This window comes from Leptodactylus fuscus, chromosome 5 (assembly GCF_031893055.1).
Source record: "Leptodactylus fuscus isolate aLepFus1 chromosome 5, aLepFus1.hap2, whole genome shotgun sequence".
Taxonomy (NCBI): Eukaryota; Metazoa; Chordata; class Amphibia; order Anura; family Leptodactylidae; genus Leptodactylus; species Leptodactylus fuscus.
The window spans coordinates 65,243,430-65,257,171 of NC_134269.1; the positions used below are offsets into that span (position 1 = coordinate 65,243,430).

The window sequence follows — 13,742 nt, forward strand, 5'->3', positions numbered from 1 at the left end:
GGTTTCTGCTCCGTTTCCGCATGAAAAGTGCTGCATATGGAGACGGGAACAGAATCTCCAAATGCAGTTGTGACTCGAGCCTTACAGCTTTAAGAAGTCGTGGATACAAAGTGTAGCAAATATTTTTTAGTAGGCCTGTCAGGGTGACCGCTCTCCGGGTATTTGTGTAATATGTATATCCTAATTGCAGAATTGTACGTTAGTCCCTGGAGCTCATGTACAGCAGACCTGGCACAGAGGTGGTGCTAGTTATAAGCTTGTATAGTATTAGGGGCATTTATGTAGAGTCCACAGCAGAACTAAGTGACATTGTTCATATATTAGACCTATGGTATATTCTGCCGAATTTTAGGAAACCACTAAACGTGCTACAAAAGAAATACTACAAAATTAATCTGATTAACAAAGTCATTTTTGTGTTACTGTCGGATTGAGATGACACTCCTAGACTGGTCTGGCTTTTCTGCAATTTGAGTAAGTCTTTGTCCATTGTTTTGATATTGATGCTCTTCCAAATAGGTAAACGGGTTTTCCAGCAAGTGAATAAAAAAAAAAAAAAAAAAATCAGAATAGTTTGAAAAACAAAGCGATACTCACCTTTCCAATACCCTACCCCTCTCATTCTGACACTGCTTGAATGAGGTGGGTTACAGCAGCGCTTGTCCCCAATTGGGGGTCAACAAACCCTAAGAATGTGTGTCCCGTGCAGTGAATGCAGTGTGAATAATGTCCCCCCCACACACACACACACTCTTCCCAACATAGCCTTTATAAAAGACAGTAGGATTGTGTTGTGTCCAATAGGGACAAAGGACAGCAGAGGTCTGTATATATCAGAAGTCTGAATATGGCCTAAATGTTATATTGGATTAGTAAATCTGCTCTCTTGTATTAGTCAACTTTTACTGACATGGAAGATTGGTGGTAGAAAAGACCACGTGGTCCATCTCGTCTGCCCTTATATTATCTCCATTTTATCTTTAAGATTGACATGTTTCTCCCAGGCATGTATATATTCACTTTCTGTAGATTCCCAACCACATCGGCAGGAGACAGACAACCACTGGATCCAGATACCCCTTATGCAAGAAAAGTGTTTGGAAGTTTATTTCCCAGAGTTTACAAAAAATGCAAGCCACAGGTTGTCTTGAAATAAAGTAAGTGTCTCTCTGGATGTCTGGCCAGCATAGACGTGTACTCTGTGTACACACTTTTCTGCAGCCAGTTTCACCAAGTATTGCATAGGAAAGCCGGCTGACAAATACAAATGAGTTTAATGTCTGGTTAATTTTCTGTTTGTGTGTAATTCATGTTCTCCCTACGGTTGGCAGTGTTTAGTTTGGTGGTTTTCATTTAGTTTGTGGTTGCTTTAGGAATGTCTGGAGTGAGGTCATTTGTCTTTCAGTTTTCCATTGCATATCACCAGGGGCGCACTGGTTAGCAGGGCCAGGGCTGTAAGAATTGCTTATCTCTTCTACTTGGCTGTTGTTTTTCCAGTTGGAGCCTATTTCTGGCTGCGGTTGCACCTGTTGTGAACATTGGGGATCAGACGCGACGACTCCCAGTTTATAAGAAGATACTATGCCCCACATATGGTGGCTGAGGCCATTGTAGACCTTGGCATTGCCCTGCCGTCTGTAGTACAGGTACAGTAGGTTATGTCACCATATAAGATCAACAGCTTTTTCTACCTCAAGTTCCATCCAAAGTGAATATAATGGTTTCTGTGCTGTCTGTAAAGAAACTTAAAAGAGTTTTGTCGCCTTGAAAAAAATTGATAATCGGGCTTATTAGGGGCATAATAACATCTCCTTTAAAAACACCCTAGTGCAGGGTCTGAGGCTGGTGCATGACATGGGGTTTCTTTTGGTTTGTTTGGGACCAGACACCAAAGTCTGTTGTTCTTTCAGAAACAGTGCCACCTCTGTCCATGAACTTTTGTCTGCTATTGCTAGGGTATGGGAAGAAAGATCATACTCTACTATCCCAGCACTCCATTGTGGGATAGGTGAGGAAGTCTTTTTTTTTTTTTCTTCCTTACTGGCCACTCCTTAGGATGCTCCAAATGCTGGACAAACCCTTAAAAATGTATGTGCTATCCTTTCAGGCTCTGCAACGGGCGTAATGCAGTGCACCGGTTTTGCCAGGACCAGTTGGGATATTCAGAAACATAAAGAACCCTGCAGTTGTTGGTTAGGAACGGAAATACAAACTCAAGTGTGGTCCTAGTGTTAGAGGAATTACAGAGGGACAGCACCGTACAGAGCTATAAATAAAACTACCCCAGAATTATTTAATGCAGAATAAAATGGATCTGTCAGGAGCACTGACTGAGAGGTTCTCATTGAATACAGTACAGAAAGCCATTAGATTCTCTTATGTTCAGGGTTTTATTTTTCACACTAATTCCAATCTGGAAAAAGTCCTCAAAACAGTCTCCGGTTGTTTATAGTAGTAGGTGGTGACCTAGACTGGCAGCCGCACAGTGACAGTGTCCTATTGACAGAGATTAGTCAGTGTTGAGATCCCCTCTGCTTCCTTCTGTCACTTCCACATCCAAAATATTTATCAGATTTTTCTGATGACTATTTTGCTTGTGTGAATGTATCCGAAGTGTGAAACTTAAAAAAAAAAGCCTAATAGCCCTCTTTAAAGTATAACTAAACTTTAAATTTTCTGCCAAAATTTAAAATAAATAAATTTTAAAATAAATAAATTTAATAATATTCTTTATTAATAGATTTTTCTCCTTTTTGTTAATTACTGTTCTGAAATCCCCTGTTCCTCTGCCTTGTTTCTCTATTGGTATAAGAAATCCTCACTGCTTCTTACAGGGAGTACACGTGTAATAAAGAGAGGTAGAGACTGGGGGGGGGGGTCACTTCCGGTATATCTCAGCATTGTAAAACGTAGTCCTATTATTCTAGTGTCAGATGAAAGATGAGCTTTCTCAGCTTTCATATGCCACCAGTATTATAGTTCTATCTGCATCATTTCCAGAAATATCACAGATTTGAAACCTAACCTGGCTAGAAGAGATGTGTGGCAGCACTGAATGACTGATCTGAGAGAGTACAGATAGACGCCACCAACAGGTTAACACTCACTTGTCTGTTTAGAAGTGTACAGTAGGAGTGGTAGAGGAACAGGACAACACAATGGTTTAAGAGGATATGCTCCAAAATTTTGTGGAACAATATATTTATTTGCTAAACCTCTCAAATTTTCTTAACTGGATTGGTCCTCTAAATTGTATTTCAGTGGACGTCACCCCAGGCAATCCTAACTTAAGCTGGATTTGCTCTTGCTTTGGAATCTCTGTAGGAGAATACTCCTAAAATCGATGGAGGATGTGTAACCACTTTTTAAGCAGACGAGGTTTCCATCTTTCAGGCCCCGAAGGGAGTAAAGAGTATACATTCACCTTCAGTAATGTAACATTACTATTTTGTATTAGGAAGGAACATTTACAGCCATTCTTTGCTATATAGCACAAATCTCTTCCTCGAGATAGCAGAGCAGGAAATTTGTGCTAAAATAAAGAAAAAAGTCCTCTATGTGCTTCCCATGGACAGGTGCTCTCCTTGGTAGGGTATTATACCATTGTCTGGTCCATTATTAGTATTGTAAGCCTCTGCTAGTCATCCATGTAATATTTGGGAGGTAATATAGACGCACCTGCTATGGAAATGTTTGTCGCTTGGTCATTGCTATATGTCTGTTCTCCCCCATGTATTGTGCTTTGTGATACTCCTCTGTCCTCCCCTTGGGTATCGCCACGCACACATCGCTCTGTATTGCTACTCTAATGAGATACAGAAGGGAAGCAGAGGAAAATGAAATGATAACTTTTCAGCAGCTTGTGGCAGCTCTCAAAGACATTTCCAGGGACTTGTGGCTCCAGTCTGTCTCTCTATTAAATTTTCAGCTCCTCTCCACCTTCTGTGGAACATCACACTTGGAGAGTCAGAAACGCGAGTCCAAACATGACGTCTCCTTGAAGCGACTAAACACAAAAACCCAGTGAAAATTAACCACAGGTTCATCGGAACAGTCAAGGGTTTCATTTTGGTTTTTCAGGGAACTTGTGTTTTTCCTAGCATTCTTGCTGCTAATTTGAAGCAGGAGTTTTGAGTCTTACATGTCCTGACACTGACATTTATGGTTTCCTTGCGTACCTAGAATGATTGGTGGAGGATCACAGTAATTTTAAAGGGTGTTTACATGTCCTGCTTCAATAGAAAAATATAATGGTGGTTATTAAGTATAACTAATTCCATTGTGTTAAGCGCCTTCCTCCTCTAGGGTTTTCACTGAGACATCCTGAAGATGAGCAGGATAAATGCTTTTCATATGGTAGCAAGTTCAGAAGATTGGGACATACTGCGGTAATAGACGGAGGCAAAGAATGGCTTCAAGTTTTCATGTTCACTGTCTACTATGTACAAACAGTTCCCAACCCATAACTGGACAGCCATTTGTTCACAGGCACCATAAATGACAGGAAGGAAGGATTTTTGTTCCTACACACACCATTCTGAGTGAAAGAGGCTTTCCTTATATAATAGTACGTGTGAATGTAAGAAACCTTGTAATATCAGTTACTTCTTACATAAAAGTCTATGGAGATGGGAGGAAGAGGCAGCTGGAAATGCACACTCTTATACTGTCAGGGAGCTCATTTGGCACTACTATACCTTGCAAGAGAATACGCTGCCATTTTATAGAGTAAGGCAATAAACACTAGCCGGCCGTAGCCTCCTTCTGCTTCCCTCTTCATAGACTTAAGAGTGTGAAATAGACTTAAATACACAGATTTTTAGAGATGTGAACGAAAGCTAGAGCAATGTCAGAAGAGCTCTCTCACTCCTAGTGTAGCAGAGTACAGTAGCTGCTGTTATTTGTGTGTCATTTCCAGCAGCATGCCCCTCCCCTCTCCATAGACTTCTATCTTAACAAGTAACTCAGCCTGAAATGTGGAGAAAGAAACATATTTCTGTAATAAGATATAGTATAAAGTTTCTTATATTCACTTGTACTATTCATTTATAAAAAGTGTTTGTTTTTATCGGGAAGTATGCTTCACACCCCTAAGCAGCGGATGTCAGGAGTCAGATCCCCGTTGATCCGATATTTAAGAGATAATCCAAAGGATAGGTCACCAATAGTAAAGTCATAGAAAACCTCTCAAAATGGGGAAGTGCCAGTGTATACAACCTATAAAATACTGTAGATTTGGTGCCATACCGTGCAGACTTCCTTTGAGGGTCCCTTTATAAAACCATAACTTAATATTTGTACCAAAAACACTATAAATTTTTAAGGTATTGTAGTATAAGCAATTGGGTGAATGACGTGGAATATGCAGACTACATAGTACCACTGATACATGACAAGCTTGTATTTACTGCGGTACAATATGGTGTCGCGTTTACACGGTGTGTTACGTGTTTAGTGAACATCAGTCTTTTATTGCATAGCCTGTAACTAATACGGCACACTTCTTCAGTCCAGAGTTGTGATGCATGACAACTGTAATTTGTAACATACTTCCAAGAAACTGAGAGCAGAAAGCAGCGTGAACTTTATTTCGTGAGGATATTTTTTTTTCGTTCACAACACTCACACACAAAACCTATTACTGTAACTTGATCCTGACTTATTCTGTAATACGCTGTGTAGAGTGTCAGTAGGGTTACACCGGTTGACAAAAACATGACCCTTTTCTGCCAGATAAAGGGCTTCTCCTGTCCTCTGGTTGTGTGACCTATGGAATAACACTTCTATAAGATCTACATGGCAACTTTGACTGTCCATAACGTTGTACAGGCAAACATGGCAATGTCAGTTTTGTGTTGCTTGCTTTACTCCGAATGAAACTAAATGCATTCGCCATATGACCGGCCACTTACCATGACTTTGCAGTCACCAGACACTCAAATCTACTGGATTTCTGGCATCTGAAGTTGTACATTCACTCAGTCTTTGCAACGTCTTGCTGCTTGCATCTTAGTTTTTGACCATGTCTTGTGTTGCACAACTAAAGTCATCACGTAGGCCTAATCTTAGTGGGGTTATATGCCGTTCTGCGGCAGTATAATACTTACAGAAACTTTAGTCCTATTATTGACATCTCAGCACTGTTAGATCTAATGGGAAGATAGCAGAACTGCTCTAGGTGCTTTTAGGAGATTTTTATTAAAAGGATTGTTGTTAAAAGCCATGTAAAATATCTATTAGGGGAGACAGCGTTTACTAATAGGGGTGCGCCTTCCTGACCCCCCCACCCAAAGCCTAGCTACAAAGAGCAACTCCTTCCCACTGGAGGATCCAGGATGTCCTTACATTACATAGATTTCAGTGGGGCCTATGTAATGTATCATTTAACCCCCTGTTGCCGCTATAGAAGAAATGAACTTTCTGCCAGTCGCAGGAATGCCGGACACTGTTATCACCTTATTTGTGTGGAAACCAAATGAAAAGGAATTGTACAAGTCTCCCGCTGTACTAGTAAACTTCAGTCGACTCTTGACCACTTTGCCATCATACATATTTTCCTTCCTGTGGGCACGGTATTTGGGGGATGAAGAGGGAGTCCACTGGAGCAAAACAGGTTTTAAGATAATCCATTAAGGAAACCAAAGCTGATCAAACGTCTTCTCCTCAGCCAGTGTGAAGGGTTGGCCTCGGGAAGGGTGCTGAAATCTCTCTAGAGGATTTCTCTATTCCCCTGACTGTCATGTGGTGAACACCTGCGATCATGGCTGTATTCTTGTCTGCCTGTCCGTCCTTCCTCACTGCAGGTTCTGCCGCCTGGCTAAGGGGCTCTTGCTTATTAGTAAAGTTGACAACTACCCGCTGTGAAAATCTCTCTCAGGCACCTCCATTTGATGCCCCAACTGTGAAATTCCTTCTTCCCAATTCTCTTGTTTGCTGACTAGACAGATGACTTCTGCCCATTTACTGTCTGGAGCTGCAGACTTGTGCAGACTATAACTGCAGAGTCTGCCGTACATGTATACTACATTGCTGTGGTATTAGTCATTCCCCCCATACTATGATTTTTCATGTATTCTCTTGTTTTGCTTCTGCCTGTCATTGTTTTGGAATATTTTTTTAGGTTCTTTAAGGTAATGCCGTTTATTCATTCTCAACATAAAGCCAAGAATCTCTAGCATTGTACATTTCTAAACTAGGCCCCCATTGTGCTATGTGACTTAATTTTTGTGGCAGAATTATGCTATATAAAAATGGACATGCCTCTGTTTTGAATCCAAGTGTACTTAGATTTTTTTTGTTTCCTTCTACAGATATGGCGTCAGCCCTGAGAACATTATCCTCTATGGCCAGAGCATTGGCACTGTCCCTACAGTAGACCTAGCATCACGTTATGAATGTGCAGCCGTCATTCTACATTCCCCTCTAATGTCAGGGCTGCGGGTTGCTTTTCCCGACACAAGGAAGACCTACTGTTTTGATGCCTTCCCCAGGTAAGATGGCTAAAAGGAGTTGTAATGCATGGCATTCATCATATATATATGATATATGAGACTGTATGATATATCTTCCTCACCTTCCAGCAGCCTTTGTTTCCCTTGTAAAATGATCAGAAATGTAGTCAGTGACCTGAAAAATCTGTAAAACCATAACATGGATTCTGCACTTGAACCCTGACAGAATCCACTAATCCTCCACTGGTTTTGCACATAAATAGGGAATCTGCACAAAATGATGAATGGGGGAAAAAAAGTCCATTATGGATTTGCTAATTTTGGCAAATATACGTCATGTTACAGGGTGTGTGTCACCGTAACGTGTATAGCTAGCTAGCTAGCTAGCTAGCTAGCTAGATAGATAGATAGATAGATAGATAGATAGATAGATAGACAAAGAATCCACCAGTTAGAAGAGACTTTACAGTTTATCTACTCCCCTCTCTGTGCAATAACTTCTCCACAGGTCACAGAGCATGCCTAGAAAACTCTACCATAGAAGTCAATAAGGTCTGCTCCTCACCCATGATCCATCTCCAGGAAACAGGAAGTGACAGACTATTTTAGGCTTAGTGGCAAGAGTTTGAAGTACAAGATTTTTAGGAGCTTTTAAAATCTAGCTAATAACATGGAAAAATAAAAACATATTTTTAAATAAATTTTGGTTAACATAAAAATGAGTTAAACAGTAGGTCATTTTCTATATTCAGTTGACGGAAAATTAAGAGGAATTTGATGCAGTCCAGCCTCTTAATTTCCACCCCTCTGGCTTTCTGCTGTTGATAAGGCCCAGATATATCTACACGGGATAAATATACTGCAGATTTTGGCTGGAAATCTGCAGCATGTCTATCCCATTAGTATATTATAAGTGCTATAACAAGTCTTACCCACATGCTGCAAAAAAAGTTCAGCAAAAATTGACCTGCTGTGCAGATTTAAAATTCACAGCATGTCGCATAAATCGGAGGATTTTCACAGCAGGTTTCTCTTTTGCTACGCATAAGGGATTCTACATGTTAACTCAGGTGGAAAACTTGTACACATAGAAATATAGAGGTGCAGGGTAGAGATGTGATTGGTGAAAGCACACAGCACAGCGCTGACATCACTCCAAGAAGGGCCCGCCCACGCGGAACAGTTATAGAGCAATAGTAAACATTTGCAGTAGGAATGTATATGCACAAAACATGCAGCTTGTCTACAATGTTTCTGACATCTAATGAACCTCTACAAGTGGGATTTTGTTTAGCAGACATGGGTATACTTTAGAGAGAACCTGTCACATCCTTGAAGTGAAACCAGCTGCACACCTGAAGCAGTGGTTGCCAAAGCCTGTAGCCAGTTGCATACCCCCAGGGATGTGAGAAGTCCTCTTTAAGTATTGGTGGTAAACAGGTAATATGAATGTTTGCCTCTGTTTAGCAAGCTCAAGTAGGTCAAGCTTAGAGGCCGCAGTCTAATGAAAAGTAAAGTTCTTCCTTATATTATTAATCTTGTGTTGTTTCCTTGCCAAGCTCTCCTTATTGTGCAGCTTGCTCAGAATTGGTCATATCATCTTGGCGTCTCAGATAGAATACTTCTATGTTCTGGAAATACAGCTTATTTTCAGCATTCGATTTCCCTGACATTTCAGGGAAAAATGTTTCGGCTGTGGAGGAACTGTCCACAGACTGCTGGTTAAATATTGGCTTCTCTGCTAGTCGTGAGAGTAGTTGGCCAAGGGAACGAGTCCAGTTTTCACAAAATGCAAATATTGTTTAACTGGAGCAAATGAAAAAGCAGCAGCAGAAATGTCATTACTAAAGTAACCCGAGCAAAGGTAAATGTGGATCCTGTGTTATGAAACAGTCAGTGTCTCGCATCCAGTCGTTCGAAAGGAGTTTCCAGTCTTATGTTAATGGGCTTTTCCCATAAACAATATTTATCACCTACCGCAGTGAAAAAATGTATGATCTCCAGGGGTCCAGCTGCTGAGACCCCCACCGATAATGAGAACAAGATTTCTTATTCCTGCGATTGCTGGGGGTCCCAGCTGTGATACTTTTTTACTTTATATTGCAGATTTTTATTAGAAAACCTTTTTAACAGAACGTAATTATTACAGAATGAGAAGACTTGAAGCTTTCTATTATTTAGTGTTTCAGACCAGTGCAAGAAAACCAGTATGGACCTAATGCATCTTACCACTGAGAGGAAGATACAGATGTCTATCAGTCTAGTTAAACCATATTATCCTTAAGTACCGGTACATGTTTTTTTAGCTTATAGGAAATTACTCACACTATATAAAACCAGTGCTGTGATGTCAGACGGCCAATACATCTTGGTCTCGTGTTCTCATATATAAAAACTCTAGCAAACCCTTAGATAAGAGATGTGTTGGCTAGTTCATTCCCTGGATGTGAAGAAGAACTCTATAAGTTTTACTTAGAAGCAGCAATACAGGGTATATCACTTTGCCCCATTCATTTGAATGGGATAAACCTTCATTAGATGCCACTGCTGCTGCTATGTAGAAGGTGTTCACGTAGCAGACTAAGGAAAGCATTGAAGAGGCCACAGCACTTGCCAAGAGTACCGTTACAGGGGCGTTGAGAGTCAAACACCACTGATATGATAGTGAAGGCCTAAGGATAGCGCACCAATACAATATCCTGATCCCGATAATCCCCTTTAAATGTAGGTTTGTATATACATTTTCAATTAATAATTCTTTGTTTTGTTCTCTGCAGCATTGACAAAATTTCCAAGGTGACGTCTCCAGTACTAATAATCCACGGCACAGAAGATGAAGTGATTGATTTCTCTCATGGCCTGGCAATGTATGAGCGCTGTCCACGGGCCGTTGAGCCTCTCTGGGTGGAAGGAGCAGGGCACAATGACATAGAGCTGTATGCGCAGTATCTAGAGAGACTAAAGCAGTTCATATCTCATGAGCTCCCCAACTCCTGAAAGCTTCCTCCGGTCTTACCTCAGTTACTGTGAACGGCAGAAGCGACGAGTCTGTAAAGACGTGTCCACTATGGTGCTGGGCTATCATATCAATGCCCAAACATGCCCACGCTGGGGCTGGATTACTCAGATCAAGCATCCAGTGGCACCCGTCTTTCTTTATTTTTTGTTTTCCTTTTTCTTGTTCATGTGCTGTCAGCTGCTGTAACTAAAATCTCAGCCTTTTAGAGGAGTCCACGTAAAAAAGGATCCGGAGCCTCATTTTCTAGAGCACACTTTATAGAACATGTTTACATGGCAACATTTTGGAGGACATCATTACAACCGCCGGTTACCCCTATGGAAACAACTCTGGGACAGCTGGCTTACTTTTTGGATCTGATGCAGAATTTTACCTGATAATACATATATTCTACTTCAATGGATGATCTTTTTTAACTGAATCAAGAGGAGTTTTGTTTGTTTGGTAAATCATATAATGTGGTATTGTGATGGGGCATTTCCTGGCAGATTTGTAATTCCAGTAGGACGCGGATTAATTCAAGTATTTATCCTTGGTAAATTATTTCCATGTAATATCACGTACGACGAGTAAACGAATAGAGTTCATAGGTCATTAATAATCTCTTGACAAATTCTTAACCCCCGGCTCATGGGACGTTCGCATAAGCAAAATGTGATGTAAAAATTTTTAATGTGAACATTTATTAGTAGGAAACTTTAACTTGTTTGCCTTTGGTTTCTGTTTCCATATTCATGAATGCATTCCATATCGGTTATGTCGCTCTTTTTCAACACTAAAGTCTCGCCGTTCTGTTTATTTCTTATACACTGAGAAAAATGACTGGCCCGTTTTTTTAAACAACTTCGAGGGTTTTGTTAACTTTTTATCCCTGGGTTTGTTTCTTTTTTTTCTATTACGTAATTTTTATAAGGATTTGTGAGCGAAAATCTGTAAGAATACAACAATTTGACTTCAGTTTGTAGTATACATGTTCCTTTTTTTGACACTGGAAAGGCACAAACTCTACTCTCAAAGTGTAACACTACATGTTCGGGTCTGAAGATGTCCCCTTGCTGGAGAGACGAAGCCTCGACTTGGTTCTTTATCCCTGTGGGTAAACAGGCGAAGTCCCTTTTCCTCAATCTTTGGCATTAAAGGGATTGTAGACCTGAAATATACTGTGAGTAAGAAATTGTTTTGTTAACAGAATATGCTCTGATTTGTTTCTTGTTGCTTGAGGACAGTACTACAATTGTGTTGGAATAAAGAATGCATGAAAAGGAGATCTCATGTCTGCGTTGTCTTTATTATTTAAAAAAAATGCTATTTATATACTGAAAAATCCAATTTTTTTTACACTGGCCAGTGAGCTTTCCTGTTTGGGTTTTTTTGGAAATGACTTTCCTGCACAGGTCATGGAGCATGTCTACATCACTGTCTATTAGACGTAAGTGGAACACATTTATTGCCTACGCTATGGATTGAGACGAACCTTGTCACAAGTGAGTTTTTCATGCTGCCCTCACCACTTTTTGAAAAGGGAAGTGACAGGGAGGTGCTGTGGGCCGTGTCATTGGCCTTAACAAATTTGTCATCATTGACTCCAGTTTTCTGGTGTAAATGACCTGAAATTTACATCTGCTTTGACTACCAAAGAAAGTAAAAACCAGATAAAATAAAGTTTCAATACGTACACTATGTGATCAAAAGTATCCGGACACATGGCTGAAAGTGGCTTACAAGTTCGTGGCGCCCTCCGTCGGTAATGCTGGAATTCAATATGACGTTGGCCCACCCTTAGCCTTGATGACAGCTTCCACTCTCGCAGGCATACGTTCACTCAGGTGCTGGAAGGTTTCTTGGGGAATGGCAGCCCATTCTTCACAGAGTGCTGCACTGAGGAGAGGTATCGATGAAGGTCGGTGAGGCCTGGGACGAAGTCGGCGCTCCAAAACATCCCAAAGGTGTTCTATAGGATTCAAGTCAGGACTCTGTGCAGGCCAGTCCATTACAGAGATGTTATTGTCATGTAACCACTCCGCCACAGGCCGTGCAGTATGAACAGGTGCTCCATCATGTTGAAAGATGCAATCGCCATCCCCGAATTGCTCTTCAACAGTGGGAAGCAAGAAGGTATTTAAAACATCAATGTCAGCCTGTGCTGTGATAGTGTCATGCAAAACAACAAGGGGTGCAAGCTCCCTCCATGAAAAACACGACCACACCATAACAACACCGCCTCCGAATTTTACTGTTGGCACTGCACACGCTGGCAGATGACGTTCACCGGGCATTCGCCATACTCACACCCTACCATCGGATCGCCACATTGTGTACCGTGATTCGTCACTCCACACAACGTTTTATCACTGTTCAATAGTCCAATGTTTACGCTTATTACACCAAGCGAGGCGTCGTTTGGCATTGACCTGTGTGATGTGTGGCACCCAATCACCTGATCACGTTCGAAGTCCGTGAGTTCTGCGGAGCGCCCCATTCTGCTCTCTCACGATGTCTAGTGTCTACTGAGGTCACTGATATGGAGTAGGTGGCAGCACAAAACCCAAACTCACATCACCATCTCTGCAATCTCACACACTTTGGACCATAGCAAGCCACAAAATTCATATTACCCTCTACAGTCTAGCCCCTAACCCCACACAATCACTTTTACATATACTTTACCACTTTCCCCCTCACCTTAACAATACTCCAGAAGGCTACCTCTTTAACCCTCCGGAGCAGCCATGTTTGCCGACCCCCACCGCTCTGACAATCCGCTACACCGCCCACCCAGCCACTCCACTGTGTTAGCAGGAGCATGCGCATCTTAGCCACCTACAGAACGTGTTTCCAGCACGCCACCATTTTGCGGCTCCACCGTAGGCCACAGCACCCGAACTACTCTCTCCAGCCCACCACACTCCCCGACGGCACTCTCACCTCACTGCTGTTTCGTCTTCACGACCCATCCACCTTCCCTAGGTCTCCACGCCAACGACACTGGTAAGTTCCGATAGCATGTTTGCATTGGGACGACTACTTCTGGCCTGTATTCTCCGATGTACCGTTTCAACACACCATGAACACGTAACGGTCGATAATAATGTCACCAATCTTGCCTTACTGTCCACCTTAGAATTACCCGGCGTCCCTTCACATAAACTACAACTCAAGATTGGCGTCCCTGTTCTACTGATGTGTAATCTCCATGCACCCCGATTGTGTAATGGCACGAGGCTACGTGTCACTCAACTAAGAACAAATATCATTGAAGCCACTATTCTTAC

The 13,742-nt window shown here is 41.6% G+C and overlaps 1 protein-coding gene across 1 annotated transcript in view; it reads left to right on the forward strand.

The window, feature by feature from the left end:
* Nucleotides 1-11,731, forward strand: part of ABHD17C (abhydrolase domain containing 17C, depalmitoylase) — a 34,942-nt gene extending 23,211 nt beyond the window's left edge. Inside the window, exons 2-3 of the mRNA XM_075273298.1 lie at nucleotides 7,311-7,490; nucleotides 10,229-11,731. Of these exons, the coding sequence (XP_075129399.1) occupies nucleotides 7,311-7,490; nucleotides 10,229-10,448 (400 nt within the window). The 3' untranslated portion in view covers nucleotides 10,449-11,731. The remainder of the gene's footprint in view (nucleotides 1-7,310; nucleotides 7,491-10,228) is intronic.
* The last annotated feature ends 2,011 nt before the right edge of the window (nucleotides 11,732-13,742 follow it).